Source organism: Mus caroli, chromosome 18, assembly GCF_900094665.2.
Source record: "Mus caroli chromosome 18, CAROLI_EIJ_v1.1, whole genome shotgun sequence".
In the NCBI taxonomy this organism is placed as follows: Eukaryota; Metazoa; Chordata; class Mammalia; order Rodentia; family Muridae; genus Mus; species Mus caroli.
The window spans coordinates 32,586,129-32,611,724 of record NC_034587.1 but is presented as its reverse complement, the minus strand read 5'-3'; the positions used below and the strand labels follow the sequence as shown (position 1 = coordinate 32,611,724).

General features: G+C 42.7%; 1 protein-coding gene across 3 annotated transcripts in view; it reads left to right on the top strand.

Annotated features, from left to right (window-relative positions):
• Sil1 (SIL1 nucleotide exchange factor) overlaps positions 1-25,596 on the top strand; it is a 240,190-nt gene that overhangs the window by 155,622 nt on the left and 58,972 nt on the right. For all 3 annotated transcript variants that reach the window (XM_021150502.1, XM_021150503.2, XM_021150504.2), the window contains 2 exons: positions 4,154-4,274; positions 11,577-11,676. In XM_021150502.1, the coding sequence (XP_021006161.1) occupies positions 4,154-4,274; positions 11,577-11,676 (221 nt within the window). The remainder of the gene's footprint in view (positions 1-4,153; positions 4,275-11,576; positions 11,677-25,596) is intronic.

Sequence of the window (25,596 nt, the reverse complement as noted above, 5' to 3'; positions counted from 1 at the left end):
AGGGGAGAGAGGGGAGAGAGGGGAGAGAGGGGAGAGAGGAGAGAGAGGAGAGAGGAGAGAGAAGGTTTTGGAAATGGCAAAGCAGGAGTGCAAATCCAGGGTGGTCTGTGTTGTGTATAGCTGAGAAAAAACTGCTATTTTGGGTTGTGCTGTTTGTTTTGATAGTCTGAGATCTCTTTGGGTGACGTAGTCTCTCCCCTCTATGTTCAGAGAGGGATACTAAAGAATTCCCTGTGAGGAATAGAAGTTGCCACTTCTCTATTTTTGCCAGAATTTAGCCTCCCCACTCTTTGAAACCATCTTAGGTCATTAGGACTTTTGTTTGTTTTTATTTTTCCTGTGACAGTCTTACTCAGGCCTATACTGGCCTAGAACTCACCACGAAGCCCGGACTGGCCTGGAACTTGTGGCAGTTCCCCTGCCCTCGCCTCACAAGTGCTGGGATTACAGGTATGTGCCATCATACTTAACTCATTAGTCTGAATTCTCTGTCCCAGGACAGAGCAGCAGCATAGGAGCCCCACAGCTTCCCAGTCGTCTGGGTCCAGCCTTTCCCTGGATCACGAGCACTGTTGCACACGGGGCTCCTTCATTTCGGATGTCTTTCCCCAGTGTGGATGGATCCCAGGCACAGTTCCTTAACAGCTCCTCCATGGAAGGAAGGATTTCTCTGCCCTGACTTGAGCATCCTTTTGTCAAGAGATCATTAGATGTACTGTAGGTTGTGTGTGTTTCAGCCAGAGCCTCAGACACTCCTTGCTGCAGTGGAATGGCAGGCAGGGGAAGGCACATCCCAGGGTGCTGTTTCCCTGGTGCCTTGGCTGGAGGCAGAGCAGCCAGAGTGGCGCCACAGAATCTGCCACAGTGGCGCTAGTACTGAGAAAGCTTCACTCTTGCTGGGACAGTACTCTTTAGACTCTGGGTGCATGTGGCCGTCCTGAGAGAGCTTGTACTAAGCTTTTTTCTTATAAGGATTTTTTTTTTTTTTAGATATTTTCTTTATTTACATTTCAAATGGTGTCCCCTTTCCTGGTTTCCCTTCTGAAAACCCCCCTCCCCTCCCCCCTCCTCCTGCTCACCAGTTCACCCACTCCTGCTTCCTGGCATTCCCCTACACTGGGGCATATAGCCTTCACAGGACCAAGACCCTTTTCTCCCATTGATGACTGACAAGGCCATCCTCTGTTATATATGCAGATGGAGCCGTGGGAGCTCTGGGGGGAAGGGGGGTACTGGTTGGTTCATATTGTTGTTCCTCCTATGGGACTGCAAACCCCTTCAGCTCTTTGGGTCCTTTCTCTAGCTCCTCTATTGGGGACCCTGTGCTCATTCCAATGGTTGGCTAAGAGCATCCACCTCTATATTTGTCAGACACTGGCAGAGCCTCTCAAGAGACAGCTATATTAGGCTCCTGTTAGCAAGCACTTGTTGGCATCCACAATAGTGTCTGGGTAGATTGCACTTCTTATTTAAAGGTCTTACTATGTAGCTCAGGGTGTCCTCACACTCACTGAGTAGCCAGGCTATCCTTAAACTCCAAATCCTCCTGCCTCAGGCTCTGAGTATTAGCATTACTGGCATTATTACCGTGCCTGTTTTCCATTTTGTGTTCCTGAATCAAACTCAGTGCCAACATGCAGGCTATCCTCTGGCCGAGGAAACAGAGGCAAAATCCAAGTATTGGGATGGACTGACTGACTGACTTACTTACTTTCTTTCTTTCTTTCATAAAAGTTCTCAATCATCTCATGCTTTTACCTCCTGAATTCCAGGATTAGAGATGTGTACTTACTCCCAGTTTTGGAAGCTTTTTTTTTTTTTTTTTGGTCAGAAACAATGGTATCTCAATTTCTGGCACAATCCTAATCTTATAAGCCATAATAAATCTAATTCTTCAGTGTCAAATCCACCAGGATTCATCATATAAGCAGGGAGACACTAGTAGCTACATCTTGCCTTCTCACTATCCCTGTCCAAAAAGGCCCTAACTCTCTCCTGTTTTCTCTCTTCCTCTGTCCAACCCAGAAGTCCTGCCTCCTTGTCCAGTGATTGGTCCCTTTATTCATTTGAGGGAAGGTTCAAAAGAAGTCACCTGAGTATGTGACTCCTTCTGGGAAATCAGAATTAACATCCAAATACAGGCATCACCAGGGCCATCCACAACACTTCCCCCTTTCTGTTCTAATAAGAAACAATACTTTTCTCTCAAATATAAATTGAGCACACTATTACCATTTTGTAATTTACAAAGTACAAGATAGACCTAACAGTTCGTCATTTTTGTCAATAAAATAGAACACTGTCATGTGCCCTAACTAAAAGACTTACGATTCTACACCTGACGTATGTCCTGGCTTTAGATTGTTTGCCATCTGAAAACCATTCTCTCAAATCTGTTCTCTCAATGTTAAATAGCCTGGGTTGGCTATGAGACTATAAGTAGTCTTTCAACCCCATCAGAAATCCGAGAATGACCAACACTATCTAAAGATATAGGAAGCCTAACAGAGCTTCCAGAGTTAAGACAAGTTGTAGAGACAGCTGCCTACCCATATAGCCCCAGAAAGTCAGGAAGCTGGAGCATCAGTCTTCAGCCTTCTGGCTCAGGATCATCTGACAGACCTTTGAAAAACAGGGAGCATTAAGGACTAGCCTATTCTGTCTCAGCAGCACTAAGCTGTCCTAACCTGTAAACTGTCCAGGTCTGTACACAGTACAGGTCTAGAAGCATCATTTTTGCTTCAAAAAATTTCCAGTTCCTAAAATGTACCGTCTATGAAATGTTCAATCCTGCAGCCATTGATATTCATCTTTGTGTGGGATGTTATGGTATGGGACTGTAATCCCAGCACTTAGGAGGCCCAGGCAGGAGGATCAAGAGTTCAAGGCCAGCCTGGGGTACATAGTGAGTTCTAGGCTAGCTGGCTTATATGATGAGTCTATATATAGTTTAAAAAATTATTTTCTTATGCCTAGAAAATATTATTTTTATATTCCTAGAGGTGCCATGCAGGTCTGTTGTGTAGTAGTTGCCTGGTAAATGCATTTTCTGTGAATGATTGAATGAATGAATATAATATTCCACTTGTACTATGTGATAGTGCATAGTTGCTTGTCATCTATCCCTGAGTACGTTCGTGCATTCAAACACATAGCCCATCCATTCCCAACACTTGTTTCCCCCGCTAATGGATCTGTTCCTCTGAGATAAGTGGGTGTAGTTTTTCAGTTTCTCTTAGCTCTGCTACCTGCTTCCTTGGCTTTTTGTGTCCTGCTGCCTTCCAGTAGCTACGTATGTATGTATGTGTGTGTGTGTATTTATTTTCATTTACTTTTTTTTTTTTTTTTTTTTTTTTTTGAGGCAGGGCTTCTCTGTGTAGCCCTAAAACTGACCAAGCTGGTCTTGAACTCAGAGATAGGTCCCTTTGTTTACCTCCCAAGTTCTAGGACTAAAGGCATGCACCACCATGCATCCTGGCTTCCCTTTTCTTATTCATAACTGTTATTGGCCACATATTTTATGTACCTTACAGGCTGTGGAAATCCAAAAAGAAGACATACAGTTTTGTGAGCAGGGAAAGAGCCTGGTTTTAAAAAGGAGGGCGATAAGCTACAATGCTTACTAGCATTGTAGGATATCTTGAATGCTGTGGGACTGCCTTGGCAGGGGCAAGAAGGGTGTTACAGAAAAAGACAATAATGTCTTGATGGTTAGTTGAGGAGCTACGCACCATTTTCCCAGTGCATATAACAACATAGCTTATTAGCCAAATTCACAGAAGATACAAAGCACAAAGTAGACATGATTATCACATTCTCTTAAGCAGATGTTGATCTTGAGATGATGGCCACCTTGCCTTGGGTCTTACAGATTCTGTTATAACAGTAAAAGGAGTCAGTGTGAACAGAATGGGGGAGTCAGGAGAGAGAGAGAGAGAGAGAGAGAGAGAGAGAGAGAGAGAGAGAGAGAGAGAGAGAGAGAGAGAGAGAGAGAGAGAGAGAGAGCGTGCTCTGGGTCAAGAAGGTAAACTGGACATGGTACTCTGATCTGCAAGAAGTGCTCAGTCCTTTTGGCATGTTATCCAGGTATTCTACCCCAGTGTCCTACCAAGGTTCCTCTACCCCATGCAACTTTTCTCTTCTTGACTTTCAGGTCAGGCTGTTCCTGCAGGATCCCATGTGCGAATGAACCTACAGACTGGAGTAAACGAGGTGAAGCTCCAACAAGAAGACAAATTTCAAAATAATCTGAAAGGATTTAAAAGAGGCAGAAGGTAGTATATTGTTCTTAGGACCAGGAGGCTGAGTGACTACATTGATTTGGAAATACTAGCAATGCTACCCAAATTCATTAGTGGCCAGTTTTTGTTTTCTTGTTTTTTGTTTTTTTGTTTGTTTGTTTTGTTTTTGTTTTTTTGTTTTTTTGAGACAGGGTTTTTCTGTGTAGCCCTGGCTATCCTGGGACTCAGTCTGTAGACCAGGTTGGTCTTAACTTCAAAGATATGCCTTTGTCTACCAAGTGCTGGGAACAAAGGCATGTGTTACCATGACCAGCTATGTGCATTATAATTTTTATTTGAGATTTAACAGTGTAGAATTTGTGATAAAATTGTCAGGGTTTTATGGAAGTTTGCCTCCACAGTCTTTGGAAAGAAATATCTTGCAAAGAAAATAGATCTTTTAAAAAGGCTATAGGGGGAATGTTTAACCTTCTTTAAAAGAGAGGCTGTTTCCCCAGTACTTTAAGAGCACCCATTTGAATCCCAACAATTAATGCGCTGATTACAGATGAGTCATCTAGTCATTAAAACAAGCCTGTTAGGCCTTCTGCTTTGCAGTGATACTTCCTTGGTGAACAATAAAATTGCCTTTAAAAGTCTTTAATTCAGACTAACTTTTCCTCTTGTTAGTCAGTGTTAAAATAGGCTTCCTCGTGGTATGTGAGTAGAAGCCACCACATTCCCTCATGGTTATAGGTTTCCTAACTTTTTAATAACCAGTTTGAGGGATTTGATTTTAGAGAATTAACAGTTTCTATTTTTCTTCTTAATTGCCTTGAATTAACAAGTTGTTCTTGCTTGGTATCTCCTGAATGAGAAGAAAGGAAACTTGATGTGGTTGGCAAGGACTTCTAGACCCTTTTTCTTGACGCACCTGACCAAAGGTCATGTGTTTGTTTAGTTAAGTTACTCACCCTACAAAGCAGCATGGCAGATCTGGGCAGTTTTTACATTTAGAAAATTCTAATTCATGTTACGATGGAGACATCTGTTGTCATCCCAAACTGGGCAAGTTCTTTCCTTCTCCCCGTCTCTGTATTAGGCCTGCACTTGCAGTTGTCCAAATCATACAATTGTTCCTGTCTCATAGTCACATAAGAGTAATCAGATATAATTCGACAGCCGTGCTAACCTTTTCCTGCCTCCAGAAGGCATCATGCACATAAACTTCAGTGAGTCAAGGCGCTTTGAACTCTTCTCTCTCTCACATGCAGTCTGATTCTTATTTTAATGAAAAAGCCAACTCCAGTGTCTTGAGAGTACTGACCTAGGCACTTGATAATTCAGGGGTGTTGGTTTATTGTTTTGTGCACCCTGTCCACCCTGCTGACAGTAGGTCTACAGTAGGAGCACTCACTGGGTGGCCCTTGCTCCTTTGAGAGCAAAAGCCTTCCATGTTGGATGTAGAGACACCGTAAGGAGACACACTTGTTCCACTTTTCCTCTTTGCTTTCCTCCTTTGGACTGTTTCTGAGAGTGTTGCCCTGGAATGGCCTCTAGGATATGCTGGGACATTTCCTCTTCTCTCTCAGCTGTTAACAGCTTTTCTGTCTGAGCCTCCCCCTACCTTCTTCCAGTTCTACTTCACAATATCTTCCTGGCTGCTCAGCAGTGGCCAGGGAGCAGAGGCATAGGAGCCAGCATCCAGAAAGCAGCAGTTATTTCAGTTATCTTATGGTGTGCTTTGGAAGACAAGGCTTGCAGCTTTCTATCAGATTTCAGGTGAGTCAGTAAACCACTGTGCTGCAGAGATTAGCTTTCCACTAGTCCTGCTGGCTAGGTTGCTACTAAGATCTATAATGCTTGTGGGCTCTAGGCCTATGCAGAGACCTGCCTTAGGGTTGTCTCAGAGAGTGCTCTTGGCACTGCCTGGCTTCAAGCATAGTTTTAGGCATAAAAACCATAAAAGTTGTATTTTTCATCCTGTTAGAGTCTTCATAGAACAAACGTCTCTTGGCTTTGCAATGTTCTCTGAAACCTCCTTCTACATTAGAGGAAGGAAAAACAACCTTTACTGAATCTGAGTTGTACCGTCTTGGGTTGGGCATTGGCCATGCTGTGTATGGTGCAGTGGTGAAGAGAGGTGCCCGTGACAAACTGTTTCCTGCTGCACTGATTCATTTCACAAGACTATGGAGTGCCTGTGTGGCAGGCACTGGGGAAACAGCAGAAGCAGATGCAAGGGGTCGCCTCCATAAGGTGAGCGGAGGCCTTGTGCAGGTTGGCAGGCAAACAACCAAGAAGATAAACATATGAGTAAGATCATTACAAATTATAATAAGTTGTAGAGAAGTGATGAGCCAAGGTAATGAGTCTCTGCAGGAGACCATGTTAGATAGGGTGATTTAGGAAGGAAGGCCTCAGCAACATATTTGGACTGAAAGCTAAAGAAAGAGAATTCAAATCCTACAACGAATTAGCCTTGTAAGTTTAGGAATTATAGCATTTCAGGCAGGTGGCACAAAAGGGACCCCAGGTTTGTCAGGGAAATGATTCAAGACACAGGAGATGAGACTGGAGAGGCAGATGCGTGTGAGATGGTGCAGTGTGTGGAGCATTAGGGAACATTCTGGATGGTATCAATTTAATTGTAGTAGAATGGACCAGAGCATTTTAGGCAAGAGAGTGACTTAGAATAGCTTAAGAAATAACCATAGTACTTGCAAACTTTATATGCCCCCAGTACAGGGGAACACCAGGGCCAAAAAGTGGGAGTGGGTGGGTAGGGGAGTGGAGGGGGGAGTGTATTGGGGACTTTTTGGATAGCATTGGAAATGTAAATGAGGAAAATACCTAATAAAAAAAATTAATTCTAGAAAAAAAAAAGAAAAGAAAGAAATAACCATAGTATCTGGATAAGAGACTGGAAATAGGGAAAGAAGAAGCATGCTATTTCAGTAGATCAGACAAGACATGGTGGTGACTAAGTCCAGGGTTTCCCTCTGGATAGTTTAGAAGTGAGCTGAAGGACTTGCTGAGTTGGATGTAGAGATGGAAGGGTGTGAAGAAGACTTGGATAGGCCTCATTTGGGGTTAAGCCCCTGGGTCCTCAGAGGTGTTATTTTTTTTGTTTTTAAATAGAAATGTAACAGTTGTGCCATTTTTTTTTTAGAGATAAGTATCATGAATGATGTTTTTATTAAATAAGTTTGAGGTATTTGAGACTCACTTGATGGGCTAGCTGGCTGGCTCAGAGGGTAAAGGCATTTCCTGCCAAGTCTGAAAACCTGGGTTTTATCCCCAGGGCTAGTATGGTGGAAGGACAGAACCAGAGAACCCCTGAAGAGTGTCCTCTAACTGCCACATGCATGCCATGCACCAAACCTGTACCATAGTTTGTTGTTTTTAGCAACAAACATCCGAGGCCAGAGAAGGAAAGTTAATAACTAGCCAATTTCCCCTTTGCTGTGAGCAAACACTGAGAGAAATGAGGAATTTCTTTTTTGGGCTCAAAGTTTCAGAAGTGTCACATTATCATGGCAGGAAGAAGCAGCCCCAAGGCATGCCTCCCTCACAGTGGCCCTCTTTCTTGAACTAGGACCTACCTTCTATTCCATCACCTCTCCCAAATGCCATTGTATTAAGAATCCATCAAGAATTTAAGCCCGGGCTGGAGAGATGGCTCATTGGCTAAGAGCACTGACTGCTCTTCCATAGGTCCTGAGTTCTATTCTCAGCAACCACATAGTAATGGGATCTGACGCCCTCTTCTGGTGTGTTGAAGATAGCTACAATTGTACTCATACATAAAATAAATAAATCTTTAAAAAAAAAAAAAAAGAAAGAAAAAGAAAAAGATTTTAAGCCCTTAGGGCAGGGCCCTCCTGATCTAATTGCCACTAAAAATTCCTTTACAGATACACACAGTTATGCTTTATCAATCTCCTAGGTATTTCTTCATGAAGTTAAGTTTAAAATTAATTATGAAAATCAAGATTGACCCTAGCATGTCATTGCATAAGATCTTGCTGTTATAAGGAAGGGGTTTGAGCTACGGGTTTTAGTGTGGGCATCACTGTCAGAGAACTATTTTAATGTCTCTAGAGAGAGAAAAAAGAAGGTTCTTCAGGACCTAGCCACGAGGCATTATAGCATGTAGGGTGCAGGTAGACAAGGAATCATTAAAGAGATGCGAGGAATGAGGAGTCAGATGAGCTTGGAAGGAGCCAGAAGAGTCAGAAGAGGGAGGGCAGACTGAGAATGTGCTGGGTGCTGGAGGAACATAAAGGTTTGATTACCAATCGTTGGTAATTAACTATAATGAGCAATGTTGGACAGCTGTGGGGCTGGGGAATGTAGCTCACTTGGTAGAGTGCTTGCCTGTATGCACGAAAGTTGGTGGGGCCATCACAAGCACTACATAAAACCAGGAGGATTGGAAGTGTAGGACTGTACTCAGGGCTTCATGGCATGTTTGAGTCCAGCTTGGGATAAGAGACCTTGTCCCCTACCCCAAAGAAACAACAAAACCAGAACAGTATTAGCAGCCTGGTAAGAACAGAATCGACATTAGAGCAAATGCTAATGTAAAAATGAAAAAATAATGAAAAAGAAGACAGCCCTTAGGAGGCAAAGATGCAGAATAGCTTCAAGTCCAGCTTAGAGGCCAGCCTTGTCTAATTACAATGTTCCAGGCTAGCTTGAGTTTCCTAGTGAGGCACCCTGTCTTTTGTTTTGTTTTGTTTGATCTGGAACTTGCAATGTAGACCAGGTTGACCTCTGCCTCTGATGTGCTGGGCAAGAATTTGATGCAAGGCAAAATGGGATTTTTTTTTTTTTAACAAGTAGAGGAGGAGGAAGAGGAAGAGAAGAATCTGCTCCTCCTACAGCTCCCGACTCCTTAGCTCCCCGTGGATGGGGACAGCAGTGTTATCTTCATGTGCTTGGCAGTGGAGAGAGAACCTGATCTCTCTCTTACTTTGCGAGATTATGGTAATCACTTGAGCGAAAAACACCTTTAAAGGAGTAGCCCCTTGCTGACACATAAGTTAGTGCTCAAGAAATGGGAGTGGTTAGCTATAGTGAATTAGTTGGAGTCTAAGATTTAGAGAAAATGAGCATTTAACCCTAAATAGAGCCCTAAAGACTCTATGATGAACCAAAGCTTGGGATAATGAGGAGGGCCCTGAGCATACATCTGTGTAATACAGTTGAGACCTGATGGACCTGGAACAGAGCAGGGTGGCAGCCGTTCCTGCCTTTCCTTTGAAATGTCTGCTCAGTCCTGTTCGCCCAGCACCAGCACCTAAGCAGTTCCGGGTGGTGGAGGCTAGACCGTGTGCCGGCGTGGCAGCTGGGCAGTGCATCTCTGTGCACCTCCCACCCTGCTCCACCACAATGCCCAAGAAGGTTAACATGGATGAGTGGCAAAGGTGGAGCCCAATGCCACTCCTCAAGACTGTTGGCCAAGCTCACCCCTGCTGAGGTGGACATAAAGTAGGGAAAAGGCTGTAGGAAGGAATAAATCATCGGACAAAACAGTACAAATGAGGGAATCGGGGAGCAAAGACCCAACAGGCTGAAGATCTGCTGCTGAAGACACCCAGAGGACAGTGACAGCCAGAGTCTGCCTCTGAAGCCGAGAGAGAAGCCGCACCCAACTGCCTGTGCAGCGTGTCTATCAGTGGTCCTTGCTCTCTTCCTGTACCATCCAGAGGATGTTTTATCAACTCTTTTGTAAATGAGAGTTTTTTAGTAGCTCTGGAAACACTTAAAAGGTGAGGGGAAATCCCACTTCATCCCATTTTTAAGTGTAAATCATTTGCTGCTTGATGGTGGTGGTGATGATGATGATGATGAGGAGGAGGATGAAGATGAGGATGGTATAACCTGAAAATACCAGGATCCTGAGTCAAGAGAGGCTGTGACTATCTCAGGGAGCGGGGAGGTGTCACCATAACATTCCATAGAGGGGACTAGTTTCATATCCTACAATATAAAGCATACAAAACAGCAATTTAGTCTTAGTCAAGCATTTGTGTCTAGAATATTTAAGATTTATTTAAGGTCTTATGTTTCTAGTAGAACCATTTACTAAAAGTCACTCCTTCCTTGCTCCTTGCCCTCTCAGAACTGTAATGTCTCTGGTCAGAGAAGCCCATGTTTGTTACAGTTGTGATAATGTGCTGTGAATGATGGACAATGTGAATGTACTGTGTGTGGCATGAAATTGTGAGCCTGTGGGACTGAGGGTTATCAGTGTTTGGTTGTTAAGTGAGGTCTTAGGGAAAACCTGCCAAGTTTGTGGCTGGAACATTACTGGTCTAAGTTAAAAGAGAACCAGTGTGTGGCTCTTCAGAGTTCAGGCACATGTGTTAAGAATTGGAATGTCAGCAGGCATGTGGTGAATACCTTTAATACCAGCACTCGGGAGGCAGAGGTAAATCTCTATGAGTTCAAGGCCAGCCTGGTCTTCAAAACGAGTCCAGGACAGCCAGGGCTGGTTATACTGAGAAACCCTGTCTGGGGGGTGGGGGTGGGGTGAAGAATTGGAATGTCGGTGCACTCTGCCTCTCAACCAATACAATATCAGCTGTGAATAAACAAAACATCCTGTTCTGTCTTTAACTTAATCGCAGCTGTGGTCTGGCTGTGTCAGTGCACTACCATTTGTCTGCCCAGCTCATGCTCTTGCCTCTGTTCACTCCACCTAAGATGCGCTTTCTCCGGTTCAGATGCTGGCTGAGCCTGAACAGCTCTGGGGGGTGTGGAAGGATCTTACTGCCACACTGGTTCCTTTACTCCAGCCTCTTGGAAGATGACTATAGAAGGTGATGGTTGGTTCTACTCCTAGGTCTCTCAGATCTGGATGATGTTCATTGTTAGATTGGCATATACCTCTGTGCTCAGACATTGGCTTTAATGTGTGAATCTACCCATTTCATTATCTAAGACAAGTTGGTTTGTCAAATCAAGTCTGGAACATTTTGGAAGTCTCAGGTTTCTGAAGATTATAGACGAGGGTACCTCTTACTCCTGTGTCTTAAATCTTTGCTTCTCAGGGCTCTGCTAGGACACGTGCTTCCAGGGTTAGCCTCTGTTTGCCCAGTGCTTTTTCCTTCTGTCTCATGAAAACAACAGCAACAGCAGCAACAACAACAACAACAAAAACAACTTATTTGGCTCAATTACAGTTAACAAGTTGGATTCTGGCTGCCCTAAGGCAGAGGTTTGACAGTATGCTAAGAGTTAGAACTGGCCTGGCCAAGCTTCCTCTCTCTGGGTGCCAGTCACTCATAACTGCTGTCTTTCTTGGAGAAGTGCACCCCTTCTGACTCTCAGCTTCTCTGTGGACAGGCTGGACATCAACACCAACACATACACATCTCAGGACCTCAAGAGTGCACTGGCCAAATTCAAGGAGGGGACCGAGATGGAGAACTCAAAGGATGAACTGGTATGTGACAGTCTTTCTAGTTAGGTTTTGCCAGGAGAGAATGATTGTACCTGAAAACTTTTATAGTAGGCATGGAATAGTAATATTGTAAAATAATTTAAGAAGCTATTTATGACAAATTAAAACTATTTATATGCTATTTTTAAAAACTTCGCAGAGCATTTCTGGTTTTGTTTTTGGGTGTCTGTTTTAGGTTAGGATCCAGTGTTCTCCTTATTTGGAGGAATTGTGGAATCGAGGAGATTATTACCCGGAGCTCACTTAACAATGAGCTACAATACAAAGCTCTGTTTTGTTTTGTTTTTTGTTTTTAAAATAGAGATCAATGGAGAGATGGCTCAGTGGTTAAAAGCACTGTCTGTTCTTGCAGATGACCTGGGTTCAGTTTTCAACACCCACATGACAGCTGTTTTTAGCTCCAGTTCTGGGAAGTCTGATGCCACCTTCTGGCCTCTGCAGGCAGTGCACACATGTGATACACAGACATGCTTGCAGATAAAACACTCATGCACATAAAATAAAAACAAACCTTATTTTTTTTTTTTCAAATAAGACAGACAGGAGAGGAAGAAGCCTGAATCTTTGTCTTTTTTAAATGTCACAAATGTATTCGTTTGGGGGCCTCCGGTTTTTTAAACATAGAATCTGGATGGGTCAAGAGGATGACAGCAGTTTCCCTAGCCCGAAATCACTGCACAGGCTAAGGTATAAGAGGGAAAGCTGGAGAATTTGTGCCCTAACTTCTGGGAGGGCTCACTGACACAGCTCACATGAGGAGGGAATACTACTGAGGTAGACCCTGAGTTCACAGAATACCCAGGGACTGTCACACAGCACTTCTGTGTATTCCCAGTTCAGTCCTGGTGGTCCTGAAAGAATCCTCTTTGACAGTGCTCAGTAATCCAGGTTCTCCCTGCTTGTCTTCTCCCAGTCCCTCTTGCCCGGGTCTGTCTCTTGGCTCTTTTCCTTGAACACCAGGAGAATCTTAAAAAGGGCAGCATTAGGTCTTGGCAGTTTGTGTGTTGGTTCAAAATAGTCCTTCACTCTTAAACATGTTTTAAACACATTTATATGTTTATGTTGTAGAGTTATGGGTGGTGCATGCTGTGGTGCACAGATAGAGCACACTTTATGAGGACTGTTTTGTCTTTCAATCTTGTGAGTCCTAGGAATCTAGATTTTTTGTTTTGTTTTGTTTTGTTTTGTTTTGTTTTTCGAGANAGGGTTTCTCTTTGTAGCCCTGGCTGTCCTGGAACTCACTCTGTAGACCAGGCTTGCCTCGAACTCAGAAATCCACCTGCCTCTGCCTCGCATGTGCCACCGTGCCCGGCTCATATCTCTGTCTTGACTGCTGTTGGTCCTATGAATCCAGAAGTGTTTTCAGACCCATGAGATCTTTGCTGACTTCTATGTCAAGTTCTATGACTTCACAGTAATGAAGAGTGCTTGCTGCTTCCTGCAGAGGACCCTGGCTTGATCCCCAGCACCCACATGGTTGTTCACAGCCTTTTGTAACTGCAGACCCAAGGAATTCAGTTCTCTCTTCTGAGCTCTGTGAGCAGCAGGCACACACATGGTGCACATGCATACATACAGGAGAGACACTCATATACATAAAGCAGTAAAATGTATAAGTTTAAAAATAAGGAGGGAGGGGCAGGATGACAGCTGCAGCACAAAGGAGGTTGTGATGCAGGGGAGTCTGCCTTACAGATGCGCACTCCATGGGAGTGGGAGACGGGAGGAAAAGCAAACGTGCCTGCCACCCATCAGAGGGGAAGCCAGGAGAAGATGTATCTGGGAGCCTAGGTTTAAGATCGGTGCCTGTGGCCAGGGATTTAGACCTCCCCAGCATCACCTTTGATCTGGGTATCATGTAGGTCTGTAAGGAACTTAGAAATTGTTCCAGGTTCCTTATCTTCTGTGGATGAAAACCCACTTAACCTTACATTTCTCTGTTTTTTGGGGAAGTACAATTGAATTTCCCTTCTCAGACAATAATATTTTCTTTTTGTAATTTAGTTAGCATAGAAAAGCATGAGTAATTTTTAAAAGATTTGAAAAATGGAAAGGCAAAGATTATAAGTTTTCCATTGCTGTTTTTAAAAAATCTGTTTCCCTCTGCAAAGGGATCTACAGAATGTACAAAAGCAAGACCTTAGTACCTGCTAGGTTGAGACATCCGCCTGCCTCTTCCTTGCTGCTTGCGATCTCAGCACGCAGGGTTCTGGAGTCCGAGTCAGGGTGTTAGCTTTGCCCTGGGACCTGGGTCTTCTGCCTTCACTTGGAACTGATCTAGACAGACTCAGCCCACTCCCAGCACTGGCTCCGAGACAAGCGCATTAACTTGAAATGGCTTTGTGGATTTTTGTTTGTTTTTAAAGTATGTCTCCTGCTCTTGGCTACAGATCCTTACATACCTTTAACTAATTAATTTTTAAGTCCATCTTATCTTGTAAATACACAATGATCCTTTTGCTCTGAGCACAAAAATACATCCTGTCAGATAGTGACCATATATCTGTGTTTCTCAGATTTGACATGAAATTTGCTGGAGGAAGGGTATCTATTCTCTTGAACTGATAGTTAAATTAATTTAGATAAAGTTTCTTGCTTCTCAAAAAAAAAAAAAAAACATTGTCTCAGGACTGGCCAAAAGCCTCAGTGTAGAAAGGTGCTTGCCATTGAGCCTGGTTACCTGAGTTCAGTCCTGCAAGTTTGTCTTCTGATTTACATACATGCGTGCTGTCTTAGTCAGGGTTTCTATTCCTGCACAATACATCATGACCAAGAAGCAAGCTGGGGAGGAAAGGCTTTATTCAGCTTACATGTCCACATTGCTGTTCATCACCAAAGGAAATCAGGACAGGAACTCACAAAGGGCAGGAACCTGGAGGCAGGAGCTGATGCAGAGGCCATGGAGGGGTGCTGCTTACTGGCTTGCCTCCCCTGGGTTGCTCAGTTTGCTTTCTTATAAAACTCAGGACTACCAGCCCAGGGATGGCACAACTCACAAGGGGCCCTCCCCACGATCACTAATTGATAAAATGCCTTACAGATGGATCTCATGGAGGCATTTCCTCAAGGGAGGCTCCTTTCTCTGTGATAACTCCAGCTTGTGTCAAGTTGACACACAAAACCAGCCAGTACACATGTGCACATACATATACTATGGCATACATGAATGTACACATACACATATATACACTCACTAAGTAAATAAATGCAAAAAAATTATGACTTAAAACTGTCATGACTTTTAAACTTTTGACTCTGTGACAAGGCCATGTTTTCTATTGTCCCCACTAAAGATAACTAAAACCCAGCTATAACTGTAGCTGCAATATGGAGATTCCTAAAGGGTGGTGAAGCAGTTGCAGATTGGACAGGGATTTGGGGGCTTTAGGAATGACATGTCAGTGTCTTTCTTGGGTCTTCGCCCTACATAATCTACTCCGGACACTGGAGAATCTCACATGCTGAAATATCGGCAGGGTCTCTCTCAGTGCATGGCTTAGGGTGACCTGGAATGCATTGTATCCCAGGCTGGACTCACCCATGTGGCTCCCCTGCCTCAGTCTGCTGTATACTGGCATGTGCTGCCAAGCCTGGCTTAAGCAGTACATTCTAAAACACGCAAATAAGCTTTTTCTTTCTAGCTAGAGGAGTAGTCTACAGAGATAAAGCTTTTGACAGCACCTGTCCTACTTCTGCCAGCCCATGGGACCCTGACTGCCACCCCATAATGCATGCTCATATCCAGGAGAAGATGAGCAAGGGAGTCTAGAATTCTACCTCCCTCTTGGTGGTGGCAGCAGCCCTGTATCCTGATTCCTGTTCCAGTGTCAGCAGAAATTGATTGGGGAGTGTGAACTTGCACCTAATCACAATGGCAGTTCTGAGTCAGGATTCTGCTCCACCTGAATGGAGCCAATGAGCAGAGAGCATATGCCAGGACCTCCTCCTGGGCATAGAGACTGGCTGTGGTGCTGGGGTGGTGTGGGCAGAAACCCAATGGGGAGCTTGTATACCTCTTCCTGGCATCCCAGATGGCTTTTCACTACTCTCTGATAAGAAGGTATCAGTGGAGCTGCATAGGGAATCTGTCCCTGGTGGTAGCAGGAAGCTGCCCTTTGTGGTAGGGTCAGTGGGGTGAGCGAGCAAACAGCAGGAACTATTAATTTTTGAAAATGAGCATATCAGTTGCCCTACAAGGGTGGTGTTAGTAGAGGCCATTAGAGGGAGCTGTTCTTGCATTCGCAAGGTCCTGCATCCAGTGACAACAGCCAAGTGCTTTTTGCCCTCCCAGCCTAGGGTGAAGAGCAGGCATTGGTTTGGACAAAATAAATCTAAAAATGTTAAAAATTATATATAAGTCCTGGACATAACCACTTATGTCCAGAAAAATTTGACCAGCACCCACACTGTTATGAAATCTAATGCAGTGGCGGTTGGGGGTTCCTGGCGGGGCCATGCCAAGGTGTCCCCCTGAGAAATCATGCCATGCGACAGACCTGATATAATAGAGGTTTGTTTGGGGGAAGGGAGGGGAGTGAGGACCTGGAGATGGGGTAGAGGCAGACAGACAGGAGCAGAGTCATGAGGGCAAGGGCAGAGAAGAGCATAAAACAGGACATAAAGAAAGGTTTCTGGGAACACATGGGGACAGAGGGGCGTGGGGTGGGATAGCCAGTACTCAGTCCTCTTATATACTGCCAGGCCACCTGAATCTGGTGGTAGTGACATAATCTAGTCTAGGTTCCTGGGAGGATTCTAGCCGAATTGCCTATAAGCCTACACACACACACACACACACACACACACACACACACACTCACACACACTCACACACTCACAAAGAGTCTTAGTCAATGTTCTATTGCTGTGAAGAGACACCATGACCAAGACAACTCTTATAAAGGCAAACAATTAATTGAGGCTGGCTTACAGTTTCAGAGGTTCAGTCCATGATCATCATAGAGTGGGAAGTATGGCAGTGTGCAGGCAGACATGGTGCTGAAGGAGCTGAGAGTTCTTCATCCTGGTCTTGAAATGGCAGGAAGGAGAAAGAGAGCCACTGGGCCTGACTTAGACTTCTGGATCTCAAAGCCCAGCCCCAGTGACACACTTCCTCCAACAAGGCCATGCCTCTTAGTCCTTTCAAATAGTGCCACTTCCTTTGAGCCTATGGGGACCAATTTCATTCATACATCGCACAAACCTCATAGAATTACAGTAGTTCACCTATTACCAAGGGGATATGTTCTAAGACTTTTTGTGGGTAATATTGAACTGTATATGCTATATTTTTTCCTAAAATAAAAGTTTGTCATAAATTAGGTAAGAAATTAAAGAATACTGTGGTAAAACAGAACAGTTCCTGTATACTGTAATAAAACTTACCTGGTGTGGAGATGGAATGTGTGGCATGTGTATACTAGACAAAGGGTATTGATGGATGTCTGTGGCAAATAATAGCAAGATGGCATCAGAGTTTGCCACTCAAAACAATCTGCAAATTAAACCCTGAGGAGGTTCTGTTTGTTGGTTGGTTGGTTGGTTTTGATGAAAGGACTGGAAGGAAGGGTAAGCGGATAAGAAGAAAGCCTGCTTTTGCAGAGGAACCCAGGTTTGGTTCCCAGCAGCCATATTATGCAGCTCACAGCCACTGTAACTCTAGCTCCAGAGGACCTGATGCCTCTGCTGTCTGTCTGTGAGCACCTGCGTTGGTGTGTGTGTGTGTGAGTGTGTGTAATGTGTGCATATATACACCCCACAATACATATAATTAAAATATTAATATTTTTAAGGAAGGAATTGTATTGAATTTCCTACTTAATTTGTTTGTGCCATAGTTACTATGAATAACCAAAGCCATAGAAAGTTAGCTAAGAAGTGCTGAGTAAAATTGAAAAATACAACAAATAAAAATTTTAAAATTCACTGGATTAGATCAGTAACAGATTATAGGTATCAGGGAAAAGAATCAGTGAGTAAAAAGAGATAATAAGATTATAACGTTTGAGTAGATTTAAAATAGATTGAGGAAAAAATGAAGAGAGCGTTCAGTACCTGAGGGACAACAACAAAAGATCTCACAGTTATGTCATTGGAATTCTGAACAGAGGAGAAAGAATATGGGACTGAGAGAAAAACTAAGAAAACATTGAGAACAGATTCTGACTAAGAAATTACCATATTTGATGGAGACATGAAACCACAAATCTGTGGTGATAAAATGGATTCCTTGTGATCAACTGAGGAACCTGGGATCCCGGTATAACCCAGTAAAACTTCTGAAAAGTAAAAAGAAAAAGAAAATCTCAAGACAACTGGAGAGACACAGCACAGGAGGGACCTGTGATTGAGGAATGGTGGTTTTTCATCTAAAGCCACAGGGGCTGGAGCCCAGTGTGTGATGCTTTCCTCAGGTGCAAAGACACAGGGCCATTCTTTGAAATTCTATAGCTCATACTCTGTCCTTCAGGAATGAAGGGGAAATCACTATATTCTCAAACAAAGGAAAATTAGGAATTTATTGCCAGTGAAAGAACCACTGAAATTGTTCTACAGGGAGGCAGGATTCACAGAAGGAAACTTAGGACACCAGGAAGGGAGAAAGAACAATGAATATAAACAAGAAAAATAGATGATTCTTCTTTTTGAACGTTAAAATGTTTTATTCTAAAAGCAAGAATTTATTGACATCCATTTCCTGATGCCCATTGAGAATGTCTTAAGACAATTATGGAAGGAGGTGACAGAATTGGAGGCAAAGTCTCTATAGTTCACTCAGAGTTTAAGATCTGGATGCCCATAGCTTACTTAGGCATATTGTAGTACTTAGAAAATCAATATTAAAGTGAAACTAAAGAAAGATACACTCAAAAACACTGTAGATAGACCAATGGTCTTCTATTTTTAAAATGTTGCCATAGGAAGACAAAAGAGTAAGCAAAGATCAAAGAACAAAGACAGGGACCAGGGAAGATAGACACAGGAAGCCAGCCTGGACTACAGGCTGCCAGCCCAGCATACCAAAACCCAAACAAACCACCAGCAACAAAAGGCACCCACCCGCAGAATGAATAGAAATGGCAGACTTGAGCGCTAATGCTTCAGTAATTACGTCCAATGTGAGTAGTCTATACCAATTATTTTTGTGTGTTTCTTATGCTTTTTGTTGTTTGTTTACCAAATGGATGTTTAACAACCCAAATATATGGATCCTACAAAACAATCCACTCAAATATAATAACACAGGAGGTGGGTGGAAAGCAGAAGATGGAAAGTATATTGCCAATTAAAACATACCAAATGGATTGGTTTTGCATGTTTTTTTTAATGGAATTTTAACAACCCAAATATATGGGTGCTATAAGAAACCCACTCAAATATAATAATAGAGGAGGTGGGTCGAATGAAGGAGTGGAATGTATATTGCACAAACATTACTTTTTAAAAGGCAATGAATGGCCAGTGATAAAGAGGAGCATTCCATCATGGTAAAAGGTTACGTCACCAAAACACATGGAAATCTTAATGTTTTTCATTTTTGTATCAAAATACTTGAGGTAGCATGGGGGTAGTTGTGGCTCATGCCTTTAATCCTAGCACCCGGGAGGCAGAGGCAGGAGGATTTCTGAGTTCAAGGCCGGTCTGGTCTAAAGAGTGAGTTCCAGGACAGCCAGGGCTACACAGAGAAACCCTGTCTCGAAAACAACAACAACAACAAATACTTGAGGCAAAACCTGACAGAATTAAAAGGAAGAAACAAATAAATCTACAGTTACATTTAGGGACTTCGATATTCCTTTCTCAGAATTTCTAAAAAAGCAAATGAAAAAGAATGTGAGAGGGGCTGGAGAGATGACTCAGAGGTTAAGAACACTGACTGCTCTTCCAGAGGTCCTGAGTTCAATTCCCAGCAACCACATGGTGGCTCACAACCATCTGTAATAAGATCTGATGCCCTCTTCTGGTGTGTCTGAAGACAGTGACAGTGTACTCATACACATAAAGTAAATAAATAAATCTTTTTTTAAAAAAATCTTTAAAAAAGAAAAGAAAAGAAATGAGAAAGCTGAATACCAGAAACACTTGTCAACCTAGAGTTAAGAACACATCTCAATTGAATTTATGGAGTATTTTCTCTGCTCATAAAGGAATCAGAATAGAATACCTGTAGACATCTGCATTACAGAGAAGGTCTCCAGTGAAGCAGAGAGGCACATTGGCCTGAACATAGGTAGGAATGCAGGTGGTTAGGTTGCTGCTAACCCTGCAACCCCCAGCATTTGAGAGGCAGAGGTAGGAGACCACACATGTGGGACCAGCCTTGAGCCACAGAGAGACCCATATGTCAGATATGAAGATGGAGCTAGGCAGTAGAACAGTGGATTAGTCACTCACCGCTCCCAGTCCAGTCCCCAGCACTGCAAGGGATCAAGTGTGTGCTCCCTACATAGAGACACTGTGGAGAACCTTGCAGCCAGCAAGGACATTTGGTTTGTAGTGAGAATGATTTATTTATTATTATACTTAAGTACACTATATCTGTCTTCAGACGCACCAGAAGAGGGCGTCAGATCTCATTACGAGCCACCATGTGGTTGCTGGGATTTGAACTCAGGACCTTGGGAGGAGCAGTCAGTGCTCTTACCTGCTGAGCTATCTCGCCAGCCCATGAGAATGATTTTAAAAAAGAATTCCTGAGTTTTAAATAGTTTTCCTGGCACTACCTACCAAACATTGAAAAGTAGTTACCATCAACTCTACACAGCCTCTTGTAGAAAACAGAAGCAGAAGTGATGTTTCCTCGCCTATTTTAGGAGGCTGGTATTATACTTCTACCTAAACGAGATAAATATCTAAAAAAAAAAACAAAAACACAACTTGAGGATAACATTCCTCATGAATGTAGATGCAGGAATCTCCAATACGATAGTGACAAGTCAAGCTCAGTGACTCAGAAAAGGAATAAAGCTTTCCGAGTGAATGGGGTTATTACAGAGAGGGAAAGCTGATTCTCACTGGGAGTGCTGGGTGCCACACAGCAGTATTCCCGGCACTCAGGACACAGAAGCACAGGGAGCTCTGAGTTCAAGGCCAACTTGATCTATGTAGAGTTCCAGAAAGGGCTGTGTAGAAAGACTCTACCTCAAAAATATTTTTTTTCCTATGTAACAAGAACTGGTCAGACTGGTATGATAGTGCATACCCGTACCCAGCACAAAGGGCTGTGAACTTGAGGCCAGCTGAGCTATGCAACAAGACTCTATTCCCACAAAATCAGAAACAAGCAGACAAAACATAAATCCCAATAGGTGTAACCACCAGTCCGCAGCTAAAGAAGAAACATTACCTCATCATCTATCAATTCAGATATTAAGAATGTGACAGAAATTCAATACCAGTTTATGATGGAAACTCAAAAAAATCCAGGACGAGAACCTTCCTTGACTTGATAAAGAGATTGATGGGGAAAAAAAAAACTATATCGAATATACTTTATAGCAAGAGGCTAACTGTGCCAGTGAACTCAGCAAGAATATTCACTCACCACTAGGAATGGCTGCTCTTGGTTGTCAACTTGACTACATCTGGAATTACCTAAAACCCCAATGTCCAGGAACACCTGTAAGAGACTTTTTTCTTAAATTATTTGAAGTGGGAAGACCCACTTGTAATCTAGATCTTTGAGATGGGAAGATCCACCTTCAATCTCGGCCACACCTTCTGCTGGGAGAAAGAAGCTGGCTCTCTCTTGGCCTGCTTGCTCTCACCCTTGCCGGCAAGTCCGTTCCTTCTCTGGCATTAGAGCTCACTTCTTCCAGCTTCCTGTATATATGGAAGAGCAGCCGAGATATCCAGCCTCGTCGACTGAACTACTAGATTCTTGGACTTTCTGTTCATAGCCAACTGTTGTTGCCTATGACCACAGCCTATAAGCTATTCTAATAAATCCCCCTTTAATATATATATATATATATATATATATATATATATATATATATATTTAAAGCATATTCATATATAACATGTACTTAAAAAACATGTATATATAAATACATAGATAGATTCATTCTATAAGTTACGTTTCTCTAGAGAACCCTGACTAATAGACCACTCACTCAAAGCAGTTGAAGCCAAGTCAGTAAGACAAAGAGGAGAGAAAAAGGGCATTTAAACCAGAGAAGGAAAACAAACACAAACCAGCAAAAATAACCCCAACTGTCCTTCTCTCCAGATGGCATAGATTACCCAAGTATAAATCTCGGAGAACACCTAATAAACAGAATACCCTTCTAGAACTAGTGAGTTCAGCTAGGCCACAGGATATAAAATCCAACACAAATTCAGTTGTGTTTCTCTATATTAGTTATGAATATATGGAAATTGAAATAAAACAAAGTTCATTTATATTCTCCCAAAAGTGAAATATTTAGGTATAAAGCCAAGAAGGCAAATATAGGATCTATACTGAAAGTTAAGAGTTGATGAACAATGATATAGGTAAATCAAAAACTTCAGTAAGTAGATATACTATGTACACGAATTGGAAGGTTCAACATAGTAAGATATATATATGCAATTTCTATTAGTATCCCAGTAGTTTCCTGTAGTTCTTTTAAATGTTACAAGTGATTTTTTTTTTTTTTTTGAGACAAGGTCAGTCTGTCCTCAGACTCTGTCACCAACTGAATTCTTGATCCTCCTGTCTGTGCCTCCTGAGATCTGGAGTTAAAGTAGTGGGCGAGTATCACCAATTTATATGGTACTGGGAATTGAACACAGGGCATCACACATGCTAGCAATTCCTGTGTTATAAATGTATACAGAAATGAAAAAGTAGCAATACCAGTATTTACTTAGTACTGTAATTTAAAATAACCCAAAACATTGAAAATTAAAGTTTTCATTTTTTGATTTAAAACAAAACAAAAACCCTTACCAAAGAACAGAGTGAGCAGTCTCCACCATGCTTGGCTCTTTATTGTGGAGCCTAGCATAAAGCAAGCACCTCTCTCCGCCTTGGCAGAGGCTCACCCTTTCTAAGTGTGGATCAGATTCGAGGGTTTTACCTATCGAGTGTTCAGTATTGTGGCACCTGCGTTTCTCTGACATGAAGGGTTTTGCTAGTATCACTTATTCTTTCTATCACTTTATGAATTTGTCTTATTAACTTGATTTTAGTACTAGAGATCAGACCTAACACCTCATGTGTACCACTGAGCTACGTCTTCAACCCTCCTTAAAAATTTAAGATACGTTTATTTAGTGCAGCAGCTCTCTACCTGTGGGTCATGATCCTTTTGGGAGTGTCTAATGACCCTTTCACAGGGGTTGCATATCAGATATCCTGCATATCAGAGATTTATGTTATGTTTCATAAGAGCAGCACAATTACAGTTAAGTAGCAACAAAATAATTTTATTGTTGGGGGTCAGGTCACCACAACATAAGGAGCTCTTATTAAAGGGTTGCAGCATTAGGAAGGGTGAGAACCACTGATTTAGAGTGAGTATATATGTGCACAAGTCAGCAGACAGCTGACTTAGACTGGAAGTTGGTTTTCTCTCTATCCTGTAGGTTCCTTGGGCTCTGAGGACTGAACTCGAGTCATCGGACTTGGTGACGAGGGCCTTTATCCACTGAACCATCTTGCTAGTCTCAGTCTAGCCCTCTTAAAGCTTTGTTAGTGTTACTCAACCTAGAGCCTCACTCCATTCAGGCCGGTATGAAACACACTACTTAGCCCAGGTAGCCATCAACTCCTATTCTGGGCCTCAGTTTCCCAAGAGCTGGAATGGGCTACCACTCTGGCTTCATTGCTAATTTTGAAAAGTCTCTCAAGAAGTTGCCCAGGTTAATCTTTTAATTCACTCCGTAGTCAAGGCTCCCCTTGAATTTACGATGGACCTTCCTTAGCCTCCCTGAGATTGCAGCGCTGTGCCAGCAGGCCTGGCTTACCTTACTAATCTGTGTTCAGAGGAAACTGCACCTCCTGAGAGAGCACTGTCAGCATCTCCTTTGGCTTTGTGTGTGTTGTGTTCATTTTAGATCTTATTGCCAAAGCTAACAGAGAATATAGTACTTCATTGTGTGGTGGGGGTCTGTCTGTGTGTCTGTGTGTGATGGGGATCTGTCCTTGTGGGTCTGTGTCTGTGTGGAGGTGTGGGGCACTTGGGAGCCACTTGATGGGGTGCAGTATGAAATCTTATTGAGACAGTGTCTTACTATGTAGCCTGGGCTGGCTTGAATTCACAGAGATCCCTGCCTCTGCCTTCTGAACAGAGCCATAAAAGCTCTACCATGTCCTACCAGTGTACACTCTTTACAGCCGGGCCATTCTCTAACCCTAAGTTTTATTTTTGAGACAGGGTCTCATGTATCTCAGTTGGCCTCAAGCTGAAACTGTAGCTGGGGATGACTCTGACCTTTGATCCTCCTGTCTGTACTTCCTGAATCCTAGGACTGCAGGTATATGCTACCATATCTAGCTTATGTGGTGCTGGGAATCAAACCCAGGGCCCCGTGCATGCTGGGCAAGCACCCTACCAACTAAACTATATCCTCAGTCCTAAAATTAATGCTTAGGATAGTTGCAGTTAATCTATTATGGTAGTTGAAATGTGAAACCCATGCAGCGGAAGGACTGTGTGGTTGTGGGTTGACCCTAGAGCTTTGCCTGTGCTAAGTCTGCTCAAGTTCCCAGCCTACCACTGAATTACATACTCAGCCAAACACAGGACTTTTATCTACATAGGTAAACAACCTTCAAAGTTCCAAGAGTTTAAAACTAACCTACTTAGAAAGTGAGAAAGGAAACATTTTGCCAAAGAGACTATGTGGAAGGCAGATATGCCATGAAAACCTGTTTAGCATCATTAGCCATTATAGAAATGCAACTTAAGCCAGGCATGGTGGCACACGCCTTTAATCCCAGCACTTGGGAGGCAGAGGCAGGCAGATTTCTGAGTTCGAGGCCAGCCTGGTCTACAGAGTGAGTTCCAGGACAGCCAGGGCTATATAGAGAAACCTTGTCTCAAAAAACAAAAAACAAAACAAAACAAAAAAAGAAATGCAACTTAAATCTATAAAGAGATATTAGTAAATATTTGCTAGGAGATAAAAAAATGATGATAGCACTAAATACTGGTGGAGATATACTTAAACTGGGATATTTTATACATAGTTTATAGGAATGTAAAACGGTATATACTCTCTGGGAAACAGTTTGACAGATTTAATGAAACAACATATATTTACCTTATAAGTCAGCAATTGTTATTCTAACAGCCAAAACCTAGAAACAGCTTGGCTGTTCTTAAGCAGGTAAATGATTACTGTCCAGATGTGATCAAGTACTCGTCAGCAAAGAGAGAGGACGGAAGGAAGGAACACTTGATGTCTGCAGTGACTGGGTTAGCTCTCAAGGGCATTGTGCTTAGTGAAGAAAATGCCAATCTTAAAAAAGCCAATCTGTGTGGTTCCATTTATATAACATTCCCCAAATGTCAGAATTATAGAGCTGGAAAAAGAACCCAGTGGTTATCAGGGCTTCAGGATGGGACTCAGTGGGCGCACAAGATGTAGCTGTAAAGAGCTTGAACAGGGGCTTCCTCAGAAGGAGCAGAAGAGCTCTGGGGTTTGATTGTACTGGTGGCCACGTAAATCTATAACCTGGATAAAGCTGTATAGAACAATACATATACACGCTCAGTATACATGCAAATCTGTACATGTAAAAGGTGGTATAGTGTGAGTTTTATATTGTAGTATAAGGTCACATGCCCCTGTGTCCTTTCTTGCAGTTGATGTCATATTATCATTATATAAGATGTTACTGTTGGGGAAAGCTGGGTAAAGAGTATATGATATTTTTACTCTATTTTTATAAATTCCCATGAGCTATTT